This window comes from Conger conger, chromosome 2 (assembly GCF_963514075.1).
Source record: "Conger conger chromosome 2, fConCon1.1, whole genome shotgun sequence".
Classification (NCBI taxonomy): domain Eukaryota; kingdom Metazoa; phylum Chordata; class Actinopteri; order Anguilliformes; family Congridae; genus Conger; species Conger conger.
Genome location: NC_083761.1, coordinates 73,324,555 through 73,338,759, shown reverse-complemented (window position 1 = coordinate 73,338,759; position 14,205 = coordinate 73,324,555). Strand labels below are relative to the sequence as shown.

Sequence of the window (14,205 nt, the reverse complement as noted above, 5' to 3'; positions counted from 1 at the left end):
AGACCACTAAGTCTAAAAAATGAGTTTCTTTGATAAGTTTTCGAGTGATAGTTTCATGATTTCCTGGTCCCGGTGCAGAAACGTAAGCGCGTGTGAAGTACTAGCCGTGTGAGATTGTCGTGTCTTCTCCTCAGGGTCCTCATCTGCACCCACTCAAACAGCGCTGCTGATTTGTACATAAAGGATTATCTTCACCCGTACGTGGAAGCGGGCAATCCCCACGCCAGGCCTCTCAGGTGAGTGACCGCCCTGCCTCCACAGCCCTGGCGGGCTGCTTCAGCCTCAGACACGCGGCACTTCAGTCCCGAATGCGTTGAGCTGCTCGTGCGTTCGACAGTTACGACGTAAACTGAATTTTATAATTACAGCTTTCAGTGCGCCTTAAAATTTATTGTACGAGTTTTGGACACGATGCAGAGATTATTTTGTTGGTAATTTGTCATTGTGGAACATGTTTGGGTCTAACCGTATCATAGAGAGCGCCAAGTCCTCCTTCTCCAGTTTGGCTGTGATGTGTATTCACCACCTCTCCACCCCCCTGAGAAGCTCTGAGAAAAAGAACATCAATCCATTTTTCGCTCGCTGCCCTCTTGGATTCCCCGGGCACCCTGTCATTATTTATTTGCTTTGTCCCAGGAGCCTTGTGTTCTTTGCTTGAGTTTGCTTTCTTGTTTGTACCCGTGGGATTGTAGTCTCCGGAGCGTGTCGGCCATTTTGGCTCCAGCGCTGCGCAGAGTTTCCCGCTCCCGCTGTGTCGCCGGGCCGGGTGCGGCTTTCGCCCGCCGGCCGAGCGGCTCGTCAGCCTGACCCGACTCACTGGGCACGCTCAGTCCCGCCCCTTCCTCTCTGATCCAATCGGTGGTTGCTCTCGGGCGTCTCGGACTTGAATGTCACTCCGTCCAGATGTGTCCGTCGAGCCACGCTTTCAACGATTAGTCTGTGCCCTTTCTGTTTGAATACGAGCGCAACGCAGACTCCAGCCAGACTAGTCCTGCTGGTGTGTGGATCCGGTGTGTGGTGAACGAGGTCATCGTTTCGCGTTTGGAGCATGACCTGGAGATGAGAGCATGCAACCAAGCTAAGAGTAAAAATGACAACAAAAAAAATAATAATTTGTGATAATGTTCACAGTTTATTTTCTTTATTTTTCTGGAGAAAGACTGCGCTTACGCGTCACAACAGAACTGGAGGCATTCTAGCTTTTAACATGATGAAAGGAAGCAGTTTTTTTCGTATTTTGCTTCACGCCTGCACAGAACGGCACAGAATAATCAAACAGGTGAAAAGTGACGGATTGCCTGTGCGTGGTGGGGAGGAAAGTGAAAGTCAGGCATGTGAATGATACTGCTTTGAGACGCCTGCCTCCAGCAGCCCTGGATCGAGCCATACGGCAGGGTTTCTCCTGCATTGAAATGTCTTCCGTGGCTGCCTAATGGTTTTTCCTCCCGGCTAAGCCAAATTCTCTTAAAACAAAAAAAAAAGGAAAAAAAAAAAAGAAATATTGGCAGTACTATGCAAATACCCACATTATGTGATAATCTGTTATGTAATTAAGTGGATTCCACTGTATTGTCATTGACTTTGCACACGCTTTGCGGCCTATTTGTGCAGATTGGAATGAGAAATAAAATTCGGAAAAACATTTTATGTTGTTTGAAGGTAGGCTGCAAATGACCTCAGTGGCTAAAAGCACCAGGCAGGACGTTGTTGTGACGCACACAGCCACTTCAAAGCTGCCAGTGTTTACAGTGATGACTTTTCCAGCTGATAGCTATTGACCTGCCCGTGGGGCAGCACTGTTCTGGGCACAGGCACGAAACTGAGATTTGTGTATGGGGAAGAGTTTGCACAAATTCTTCTCGATTTTTATTTTTCAAGTACATGTCCCCAAGAGCAATACCTTTTTACTATTTTAATCAATAAAAAAAAACCTAGCGTCCTTAAATGTATTCGGTTTTGGGTGTGCCTGATGTTCTTCCCGTTGGTCTCCGCAGACGGGTCAATTCTGAACTATGAGCTGTACATCCTCCACAACCCGAGTTTCATTGATTCGTTCATTGATTGGCCGATCTGATGATGATGTCTTCCCCTTTGCCCCCCTTTCTCCTTGGCCTGGCCTTGGATTTGAACGTGTGGGACGTGTCCGCGGTGTGACGGAGCTCTTCTCCTCTCTCCCTCAGGGTTTACTTCAGGAACCGGTGGGTGAAGACGGTGCACCCCGTCGTGCAGCAGTACTGTCTGATCTCCAGCACGCACTTCACTTTCCAGATGCCCGAGCGGGACGACATCATCAAGCACAGGGTGGTGGTGGTGACCCTCAGCACCTCCCAGTACCTGTGCCAGCTGGACCTGGAGCCTGGTGAGTGAGCGCATCGCCCAGAGAGGCTAGCTGGAGCCTGGTGAGTGAGCGCAGGGCCCAGAGAGACTAGCTGGAGCCTGGTGAGTGAGCGCAGGGCCCAGAGAGACTAGCTGGAGCCTGGTGAGTGAGCGCAGGGCCCAGAGAGACTAGCTGGAGCCTGGTGAGTGAGCGCAGGGCCCAGAGAGACTAGCTGGAGCCTGGTGAGTCAGCGCAGGGCCCAGAGAGACTAGCTGGAGCCTGGTGACTGAGCGCAGGGCCCAGAGAGACTAGCTGGAGCCTGGTGAGTGAGCGCAGGGCCCAGAGAGACTAGCTGGAGCCTGGTGAGTGAGCGCGGGGCCCAGAGAGACTAGCTGGAGCCTGGTGAGTGAGCGCAGGGCCCAGAGAGACTAGCTGGAGCCTGGTGACTGAGCGCAGGGCCCAGAGAGACTAGCTGGAGCCTGGTGAGTGAGCGCGGGGCCCAGAGAGACTAGCTGGAGCCTGGTGAGTGAGCGCAGGGCCCAGAGAGACTAGCTGGAGCCTGGTGAGTGAGCGCAGGGCCCAGAGAGACTAGCTGGAGCCTGGTGAGTGAGCGCGGGGCCCAGAGAGACTAGCTGGAGCCTGGTGAGTGAGCGCAGGGCCCAGAGAGACTAGCTGGACCCTGGTGACTGAGCGTAGCAAGCTAAACTCTATGAAACCTTCCTGTCACACGGTGTCAAAAGATTGAAAGTTTAACTGTGTGCCGTGGAGCTGTCTATGTGGACCGAAACTGCCACGATCTTTCAGATCAGAGAAAGTTTCTGTATTGATCCAGACAGGAGACGTTCCCTTGAAGAACAACTTATTAAAGTCCATGAAAAGACATTAAAGCCAAAACAGTTTGTCGGGGCGAGCTAATAACTGGCTTTCATGCGTCAGCTGAGAGGTTTGTCTGTTGCTTGGAAACACCATCTGCCTCTCTAATGCACTTTACATCATTAGCTCCTGCTTCGTCCTCCTTAGCGGTGCGTTCGGCGTTGATGAAAATCTGATTTAAAGGAGGCGTCTGGGAGCCATGACTCCTTTGTTGCAGTAACGAATGGCGCATCACCGAACCCGCGTGTGCCACAGACCGGAACGCTTCCCCGCTCCATTTTATTGACATGTTTATTTCCTCTGCTGCCTCCTCCGAACCTCTGCCTGCCGCCGGGCCTTTTCGTGTCCGAGCGCGACGCGTTTGTGTGTGAAGCAGCGCGGCTATGGTGTTACTACGAACGCGCCGATTCTAGCCAAATGACAGATAGCGAGTATGCTAATGCAATTTCACAGCTCCGCTAGCTTTGCGCGTCCCTCGCGAACGGTAAATAAAGACGGCCGGCTAATAAAGACGGCCGCGGCGTCCTCGCCCCCTCTCTCCCAGCCCCGCGGAAACCCCAGCCGCCGTTAGATTGTCCTTGTACATCATTCTTTTGCGTCGTCTGTTTTATGGCTTATTGGTTTTTATGGTCGTCTGGGAGCATGCGGGGTGTGATGTGATGTGATTGTCTGTTGGTTATGTGGTTAAAAACGGTCGTCTTCGGTTCTCATCAGAACCGGAGAACAGAGGCATTTATATTTCTGTAGACGACAGTTTAGGTGGCAGTTAGTGGAGTCATTTAGCATTTTATTTGAAGTTGGCTGGCGATAATAATGCGGTTAGTGTTTATGTAGTTGCGTTGGCAGGTTCAGTGCAGCTCTGCGACGTAATTTGTCCATGATGCCTTTTATTAAAATTAGTTTTTGCATTACTTTTGTCAAAAAAGGTTGTTTTAAGACCCTGTAATTACACAAACTGTGGGTTCATTTTCCACATTAACGACTTCACTTGTCTGTGGTTGCCGAACCATTACAAATGTAGTTGCATAAACACGATCACCTGACCATGTAAAAAAATGTTGGGTTTCCGTTGATTGGAAAGCAAGGGATTGTGTGAAGAAATAAGCAGAGATATAGTAATAATTTGTGGCCCTTTTTATGTGCTGCTGCGTATTTGGTAACAGGCGGTACTTTGAGTTTGCTCACAGAGCTCTGGTCTCTCAGACATTTATTATGCCGTTTTATCCCCACGCTGCGTTTCAGATTCTGCGCTCTCTCTCACCACCGCGCTGGTTCTAAACGGGCCCTGGCCTCCGCCGGCCCCCTGGCTCAAAGCTGAGTCTGAGTGAGGGGGGAGGAGAGGGGCGAGGATCAAACAGCCCCCCGAGTCGCCCCTTTCTGATGTGTGCGGCTTTAAGCATCGCCAAACTTTAGCAGAAAACTCCAAAATTGTGATGATTTTTTTTCTCTGTTTTTTTTTCTTTTCTCAAATGTTCTTGGATATCTGGTCTGAAAAACCCGTTTAGAACCATTTTAACGAATACAAGGTGTTTAGTAATCCTTTTGTGAGCTACAACCTATTTCAGGCTCTCAAAAAAAACCTTACGCAAGTCCTAAAATCTCAGAGAAAATGCGGAGAATACTAGTCTATGCAAATCGTAGCGTTCCTTATTCTTGGCCTGTGGTTTGTTCTCTTTGTGCACCGAGCTGGCTGGTACCTTACTGTATGGAATTATAATTTATATCCACATTGTCGGAGCATAAGCTTTGTGCTAATGAGCATGTGCAGCTTTTCCAGCTTTTTGCTACATTCCCGTGACTGTATGTTGGCAGGAATAAAATCATGAATACGTTCAGCTAAAATGTTTTGAAAGATGGATGTGATTGAGGCATCTCTTGCTCCCCTGTTTCACCACGGTGCTCTCTCAGGGAGCCCTGCAGCTGGTGTTGTAGAGCAGTGCCTGCAAGGCCCCCTGTGTCCCCCCCCTCTCTCGCCTCCCCAAAACAGGAGACATGATAACCTGTCTGCCTGTCTTTGTCATGACTCAGTCTGAATCATTTAGTACTCCTCAAATATTTACAAAGTGAGTATTTCCTTTTTAACATTCATAGCAAACCTATGAGTGTGACATGTACAGAAAGTAAAGTGGTTCTTATATTTTCTATACTATTCATAATGGTATTATTAGTAATAACTTTCAATAATTTCCTATCATCTCCCCCATTATTTATTCATTTCAAGCTTTCCCTGTCGACTAGGTGTCGTTATAGGCAAACGTCATTTTTCCCATGTTTACATGCACGTTTATATTGAATGCTCCACAGCATATACTGTATATCACCGTGCGACACCTCTGAGATCCTTGTGTAATCAATGAATAAAAATGTGTTTATATTTTACAAGCGTTATGCAGAGCGTTTGTCTCGGCGTGTTTGGCAGCGTATCCTTCTTTCAGCCCCCTTAGAGCACGCCACTGTGGCCCCGGGGAAGTCCCTGGGAGGGCTGTGGGGGCCACGCTGGGTGGTGGAGACGGAGTAGGGGGGGGTGCAGAAGGTTCTAGAGTGGGCAGAATCCTGCCCTAGTGACACGTTTGGAGATTGCCCTTACAGCGAGAACCGGTTTGTTGCATTCGCCACGCTTCCTTCCATTCCGCCGTAGCCCACTCGTTATGCCCGTCACCTTCCCTCGCAGGAAACTCGCTGGCATTTATTTGAGTGCTGTTTACCCGCCTTAATCCAGCAAATACGGTAATATGAGCCTGCGGTAAAAGCTGCAAATTGCCTTGAACTTTAGACCCTGCGGAAGAATCTACACTCTCGCCACGCAGACACAATGCGTGTACACCCTGTGGTTTCGTATGAAATTCTCAGCTGAGATCCTCTCTTGAGCTTGACTAAGTGGCCGGCGCACACACACAAGTGATTTTACCGGTACCCTATTACGGAGGGACTTGTAATGTTTTAATGCCGTTTCTCTTCTCCTTGAGCGGCCAATTAGCTGAGGGGAATCGGCGTGGATGGATCTCAGCGAGCTGGCGCTTGTGTAAACACGTACGCTTTTTACGACCTGCGGTATGGCGTTTCCTGGGTGTGTTTTATCGGAGCCGGCGTGATGGCTCCTCAGGACGCACCTCGTGGGCGGTTTAATGGCGCTCGGAGCGATTCGTTTTGCCGCTGGCCCGTGCCCCCCGCTCCATCCGCCCTGACCCCCGTGCTGTGGGCGCAGCGGGGCCGAGGGGCTTCAGCCCGGCCGGGGAAAGCGCCCGTCCCGTATTTACCGGCGCCAGAAGGCCTTAATGAGAACCTCGTCCGCTCCTGACGGCGTATATCCGCGCGGTTACAGAGCAGGCTCTGGGTCCCGGACCCCGGCGGAGATCTGCCCCGCGCCTTCTGTCCGAGATAACTCTGCCCCAATTGCTTTGGTAAATATGGAGCTGTCGTTTTAAGTGCGGTCTGAGAGAAGCTGTGTTTCCCGGTACGGACGTAAATGATGTGAGGTTGCGCCTCTCTGTCCGACAGGTCTGTTCTCCCACATCCTGCTGGACGAAGCGGCCCAGGCCATGGAGTGCGAGACCATCATGCCGTTCGCGCTGGCCAGTAAGAGCACCAGGATCGTGCTGGCGGGAGACCACATGCAGGTAAGACCTCGGGATCAACGTCCAGCTCTGATGAACTTCCCAATGCTGTGTGTCACATGAACAACAGGACCCCTAATGGCACTACTCTGATTGGGTAAAACTGGGTGAAAGATGCTGGGTTTTCTCACCATTGATGAAGGATTTAAAGGTCCCGTATTGCACACCTATCCAGTGCTTTAGTTTAGGTCCTGATATCCATGCGAAGACGTTTGTGTTGTTTTAAACTACCAAAAACCAGGGTTCTCCATTCCATTCTCCAGCACCTCTCATCCGCTTTACCCAAGAACAGACTGCCTTTAAGGCTCATGCATATCAATGAACCTCTGTTCGGATTGGCTGTGGGAACTTACTGTAGCTTCAGCCCCTCCCCCACCACGTCTCCCGTTAGAACTGAGCGCGTGCACCAGCAGGGCCCACCCAAGAGCGCCATTTCAGGCGCCGTTTTAGGCCGCGGCGTGTGATTGGCCCCGGTGACCGGGGGCGGGACGAGGAACGAGCCCTCCGAAAAGCAGGCCCCACGGAAGCTCGGCGGACGCCGTGACCCTTTTAATTACTGAAGAGCTCTGCGCTCTGCGCCTCCTCGGCCCTCCTCGCCTCCTCTCCTCCTCGCTCGTAAAGCGCGGCCTTACACCGGGGCCGGGGCTTGCACGGGCCTTCGTTTCTCCCCTCCCTGGCTGTCACCTCTCTCTTCATTATCTCCTCTGTTTCGCTCCACTATTGAGTTTTGCAGGCAGGAGGCAGTGTGGGGGGTGGGGGGGGGGTGCCGTGGTGCCCATTGACTGGGTTTAATAGTCTGCGGCTCTCCGTAAATGCCAAAGATCAGCGGTGTCGTTCTCCGCTCCCCGGCGGTGCGATGCTGCTCATGCCAACCTGCCGATGGCTTAATTAGGCCGGCCATTGTCTCATTTCCATTGATTTCATTTCTCTTTTCTTTTTTTAAACCAGTCTCCCAGCTGGAGTGTGGAAATCCGACGTTTTGTTTTGAACTTTGTATTGATTATTCCCCTCCAATTAACTGCAATATCAGCGAAAGCAGCCACCAGGTGCTGTTATGGCGTATGGAGGGTGTGCACTGTGGTTCTCACGGTGTTTGGTCACAGTATGGGTGGGTGTAGGTGGATGCGTGTCCTAATGGACGGTGCGTGTTAAGCATTGTAGCATTGGGTGTGGTGTGCTGACTCCTCTCCTCTCTCTCTCTCCCCTCTCACCCCTCTCCCCCCTCTCTCCTCTCACCCCTCTCTCTACTTTCTCTCCTCTCACCCCTCTCTGTACTTTCTCTCCCCTCTCTCTCTCTCTCTCTCTCTCTCTCTCTCTCTCTCTCTCTCTCTCTCTCTCTCTCTCTCTCTCTCTCTCTCTCTCTCTCTCTCTCTCTCTCTCTCTCTCTCTCTCTCTCTCTCTCTCTCTCCTCTCCCCCGTCTCTCTCCTCTCCAGCTCAGCCCGTTCGTGTACAGTGAGTTTGCCCGCGAGAGGAACCTGCACGTGTCGCTGTTGGACCGTCTGTACGAGCACTACCCCGCGGAGTACCCCTGCAGAATCCTGCTGTGTGAAAACTACCGCTCCCACGAGGCCATCATCAAGTAGGTGTGAGCGTTCTGACGGAGCCTCTGTCCGAGGCTGGGAGGGTGTGGGGGCATTTGGACGGAGACTCTGTTTGAGGCCCAGCAGGGTGTGGGGGTGTTTGGACGGAGACTCTGTTCCAGGCCCAGCAGGGTGTGGGGGCGTTTGGATGGACACTCTGTTCGAGGCCCAGCAGGGTGTGGGGGTGTTCTGACAGAGCCTCTGTCCGAGGCTCGGAGGGTGTGGGGGCGTTTGGATGGACACTCTGTTCGCGGCCCAGCAGGGTGTGGGGGTGTTTGGATGGACACTCTGTTTGAGGCCCAGCAGGGTGTGGGGGCGTTTGGACGGAGACTCTGTTCGAGGCCCAGCAGGGTGTGGGGGTGTTTGGACGGAGACTCTGTTTGAGGCCCAGCAGGGTGTGGGGGTGTTTGGACGGAGACTCTGTTTGAGGCCCAGCAGGGTGTGGGGGTGTTTGGACAGAGACTGCCGTGGCAAGTTGCTAACCTAGTCCATTCGATAGCTATGCCCCTTTCAACCGCATCGAGTTGATAGCCTCCCTCCTTTCAAAGTTCTCTTGTCTTTGGAAGTTGATGAGAGAGTGCAGTAACCTTGGTTTGTTCTGCTGAAGTGTTTAAATGGTAATTAATACAAATTCGGTGTGAGATTTTGTCCTGAATGAGAAAGAAACCAGAGCATCTGTTTGTCTTAGTTCGTTTTGCATAAAATCTGCATATTTATTACCCGCCAACAGATTTTTAAACAGTCTTGATTTTATCAGCTCGTTTTTGCAGATAGCTGTGTGTCAGAAAAAAGCTTGAAGAAATAAATAATAAATAACAGGTTTTGTGTTCACCTGATGTCTTGCACTTCTTCAGGGTGGTGTGACCGACTTCATACCTCAGGTTCTGGGCTCAACACATTTTGATTAATGTCTCACAAAACCTTTCCTCACTCACGGAAAAGTCAGTTTTCTCTTTTGTATGTGTTTGCCAGCACATTGCAACTGAACACAGACGTGTGCCTGATTTGAAGCAACATTTTACGCTTGAAGTCGGCGTGTTTTTAACATAAGAAAACAAACAAGCAAATAAAAAACAAACAAACAACCAACAGGAATATGTTGGCTGAACACTGACTGTGGTCTTGCTTGCTTACATACTGTAGTCATGTGACTTGCAGAACTGACCTTTAAACTGCGTTAAACCCCACCCCCACCCCCCCAGTTACACGTCGGAGCTGTTCTACGATGGGAAGCTGATGGCCAGCGGGAAGCAGCCCTCACACAAGGACTTCTACCCCCTGACCTTCTTCACCGCGCGGGGGGAGGACGTCCAGGAGAAGAACAGCACTGCCTACTACAACAACGCTGAGGTACCTGCTCTGCCACGCCTCCTCTAGTGCGCCTCCTCCTACCGCACCTCCTCTAGTGCGCCTCCTCTACAGCTTTTGCTGGAGGCAGAAACCCTGGAGGTTTCTAAGACCAGGCTTGATACGATGCAAGATACCATTTAGCTTTTAGGCAAACTAAGCAGTTGGTACACGTCAGTGGTAGGCAAAGGCTGTATGGCCTGTAAAATGGTAAATGGTTGGCATTTATATAGCGCCTTTGTCCAAAGCGCTGTACAATTGATGCTTCTCATTCACCCATTCATAGACACATTCACACACCAACGGCGATTGGCTGCCATGCAAGGCACCGACCAGCTCGTCAGGAGCATTTGGGTGTTAGGTGTCTTGCTCAGGGACACTCCGGGCGGAGGATCGAACCGGCAACCCTCCGACTGCCAGACGACTGCTCGTACTGCCTGAGCCATGTCTCCCCATTATGTTATGTTATGCTATGCTATGCTATGCTATGCTATGCTACGCTACGCTACTGCTCCTCTTTGCTGCAGGGCCTCTAGGCCCCATTCACAGCATTGTCATCTGTGCTAGCCGAGTTCTGCAAGTAATGTGAAACTGGACACGTTTGATTTTCAGCACTGCCCACTCCCTTCAACACAGAGGTGCATTCTCTGCTGGTCCCACTTTTCACTGAAGGCCTGTAGGGCCCATTTGCTGTGCTAGCAGAGTTGGTGGAATGATGGTGGCCAGTAGTGTAGTGGTTAAGGTAAATGACTGGGACAGGCAAGGTTGGTGGTTCGAATACCAGTGTAGCCACAGTAAGATCTGCACAGCCGTTGGGCCCCTGAGCGAGGCCCTTAACCCTGCATTGCTCCAGGGGAGGATAGTCTCCTGCTTAGTCTAATCAACTGTACGTCGCTCTGGATAAGAGAGTCTGCCAAATGCCAATAACGTAATGTAATGTAATGGTGCAGTGGATAGCACTGGGACTGGGGCTCTTCTCTGTGGGGTTCAGTATATTCTCCCCGTACCTGTGTGGGTTTCCTCCAGGCACTCAGGGATGCCTCCTGCAATCCTCAGACATGCAGGTTAGGCTACTGGACGGGCGGGGGAATTAACAGGTCATTGCTGTAAATGAGCTTGGGTGCTCAGTCAGCCTATGCTGTAGAAGTAAAGGATCAAATGAAACTCATTTGATGCAGGGTGGCAGGCTTGCAGTTTGTTCTTTAACAATCTCATCCTATTCATGAAGTACCGTAGTGCAGTTTGTTCTTTAACAATCTCATCCTATTCATGAAGTGCCGTAGTCCACACCTCTGCCACAACAGGCGGCGAGCTGCCGCCGGATTTGCATGGGAGCGCAACCCCATCCTGCAGTGTGCAAACACGTGTATGTCTGGACCCGTGGAGGAGAGCGTAAGCAAAGGAGGATTTTTTTCGGGGTTCGTCTGTCCCGATGCCTCTAATCAAAAGGAATACGATATTCCGAGAGGCATCTTTTCATGCTGGGAATGAAGCTGCAGAACCTACATCGGCCTCCCAAGAGCGGCATATGGCTGATCTGTGATTTAATGAGTTTGATTCCAAACACGCTTCTCATTCTGGACACGTCTCAGTGCCAGGCCCGATCCATGCGTGTGAAAGGCCGTCTCCGTGTCCATCGAGCGGGGCCGCTCGCCTCTTTAGCTCTGGTGTGAAATCGGGTTTGTTCCTGGAGGAAAAACAGCCTTCTTTGTTAATAATCTCAGGGGATAGATGGGGAAACTTCACCGAGCTGTTATCATCTGTAAAAAAAAAAAAAAACGTTTGCTACATTGTACAGGATTTCTGCTGCTGGTGCGCCGGCCATTACCTCTGAGATGAGGAGGACGGGGGTCTGGGGTCTGTTCGACCCCTGCCTTGTTAAGCGGTGACTCCTATCAGTGGAGGATTATCTGCCGCAGATGGGTCTTTTATTGGCAGGTCTTGTTGCTGCCACAGCCTCTGTACTCTCCCGTCCTTTCTAACGGGTGCAGGGCTACGCTACCAGCAGCTCCTGTACCGGTAGAGAGATTACGTCTTGAGCCCAGAGCCATTTCATTATGATCTGCGCTGGAGGCCACGAGACACTACTGTCGCTTACTGAAGTGTTTTACACGTGTGCGTGCACCCGCGCACACATGCAACCAAACACACGCATGAACCACAGCCACACGCACATGCACATACATGAACACAGCCCCACACACATGAACACAGCCCCACACACATGAACACAGCCCCACACACATGCGCACACATGAACACAGCCCCACACACATGAACACAGCCACACACACACACACACACATGCTTGAACACAGCCCCACACACATGAACACACATGGTTTATATTCCAAAGTGAACCATGTGATTAGTTGTGTACTGGTGTGAATGCATCGGTATAAAATACGAGCAGTAAAGAAGTAACAGCAGTAATGTAGGTGGCACATGCAGACAGCCTGCTCTCCAGCCGAACAGCTTCCCCCCAGTCGAGCCCTTCCCTGGTCTATCTGAGGGCTGGCTGTGGCGGTGTCGGTCCGCCCCCCTGCTCTGCTGTTCTTATTGGATAGTGGGGTACACGCCGAGGGGGACCCCTAAAGTGGGCCAGCAGCAGCTGTGTGCCGCGCCCCATTAAGCCCAGGGGGAGACGGCCTGGCTCCGGGGAGACGCGCTCCTCTAAATCCCCCCGAAACGGCCCCGCCTCGGCGCGAAGCCCGGTCCCGCTCCCGTCGCGTTGGGAGAAGTTTTGACTGGTTTCCGCATTAAGACGCCCGGCGCGCGTGACGCCCCTTTGTGACCGCGTGGGTAGAAACGCCGTAGCGCACTACCCCCGTGTCTGTGCAGCTGGCTGCTGTGGGTTCGTCAAACGCTAGCGTTGGCGGGAGGTTCAGAAAGAGCTTCACTAGCTGGCGCTGCCTCACAATAGAAATGTCAGGCCAGACTAACATAACATGACATAACATAAGGAAATGGCCGTTCAACCCAGTAATGCTCGCCTTTTCCCAACCCCTACACTCGACTATGACTACACTCATGTCTTTGTAGTTGGCTCCTGTATGTTTGCGAAACAATAACATGTCTTCACAGTCATTTAGCGGACACTTTTCTCCAAAGCGACTTACAGTTGACTATCCTAACCAGGGGCCAATCCCCCCTGGAACAAGGTGGGGTTAAGGGCCTTGCTCAAGGACCCAGCAGCTGTAGCTACACGAGGGCTTGAACCACCACCCTTCTCGTGTCCCGGTCAAGCAGCTTACCCCACACACACCCTTGTGTTGACGGTGGCTCTCTCTCTCTCTCCCTCTCTCCCGCGCAGGTGTTTGAGATCGTGGAGCGGGTGGAGGAGATGCGGAAGAAGTGGCCGGTGGCCTGGGGGAAGCTGGACGAGGGCAGCATCGGCGTGGTGTCGCCCTACGCCGACCAGGTGTTCCGCATCCGCGCTGAGCTGCGCAAGAAGAGGATGCACGAAGTCAGCGTGGAGAGGGTGCTGAACGTCCAGGGTGAGAGAGGGCATAATGACTGAAGTCAGCGTGGAGAGGGTGCTGAACGTCCAGGGTGAGAGAGGGGCTCTGTGGGGGTAGGCATAGTGACTGAAGTCAGCGTGGAGAGGGTGCTGAACGTCCAGGGTGAGAGAGGGGCTCTGTGGGGGTAGGCGTAATGACTGAAGTCAGCGTGGAGAGGGTGCTGAACGTCCAGGGTGAGAGAGGGGCGCTGGGTGAGGGGGGCTGGGCCAGGGGGTAGTCTTCATGACTGAAGTGTTCAGAGGGCGTGAATGTTCAGGGTGAGAGAGGGGGGGCCAGGTGAGGGGGTAGGCCTAATGATCGAGGAGGGCGTCCAACATCAGGCAGCGTTTGGAGATGCTGCTTCACAATTACACTCTTGGATGAAAGGCTCCTGGAAGAATCCCCCGCGCGTTCAGTGCGTCGCCTCGCTTATTACCGCTTAAGCGCTGACAGCCGCGGTGCCGGGGATTAGTTCCGCGTGAGCGAAGTGACAGTTACTGTTCGTATTGCGCCTCAGATCCGGCTGCTAATGCCACGGGCCGCTAATACAGTGAGGAGCGCAAAAGTTGCTGGATTAGACTGTAGCCCTGGTGCACAGAGCCGTGGAGCTGCTCTGCGGTCTGTGGTGAGCGTGTGTGGTTCGTGTGAGAGGCTGAACGCGCGGGGGGAGGCTGGGGGTGGCTGAACGTGCGGGGGGAGGCTGAACGTGCGGGGGGAGGCTGAACGCGCGGCGGGAGGCTGAACGGGCGGCAGGCTGAACGCGAGGCGGGAGGCTGAACGGGCGGGAGGCTGAACGGGCGGGAGGCTGAACGGGCGGGAGGCTGAACGGGCGGGCGGGAGGCTGAACGCGCGGCGGGAGGCTGAACGCCCCGGTCCTTCCCTCCACAGGTAAGCAGTTCCGGGTGCTGTTCCTCAGCACGGTGCGCACGCGACACACCTGCAAGCACAAGCAGACCGCCATCAAGAGGAAGGA

At 52.5% G+C, this 14,205-nt stretch overlaps 1 protein-coding gene across 1 annotated transcript in view; it reads left to right on the top strand.

The window, feature by feature from the left end:
* The window catches only part of LOC133119420 (probable helicase with zinc finger domain), a 76,437-nt gene that overhangs the window by 30,215 nt on the left and 32,017 nt on the right, over positions 1-14,205 (top strand). Inside the window, 7 exon segments of the mRNA XM_061230015.1 lie at positions 135-236; positions 2,181-2,359; positions 6,689-6,807; positions 8,239-8,384; positions 9,588-9,735; positions 13,046-13,229; positions 14,121-14,205. The exon segment at positions 14,121-14,205 is cut by the window's right edge and continues 144 nt beyond it. Of these exon segments, the coding sequence (XP_061085999.1) occupies positions 135-236; positions 2,181-2,359; positions 6,689-6,807; positions 8,239-8,384; positions 9,588-9,735; positions 13,046-13,229; positions 14,121-14,205 (963 nt within the window).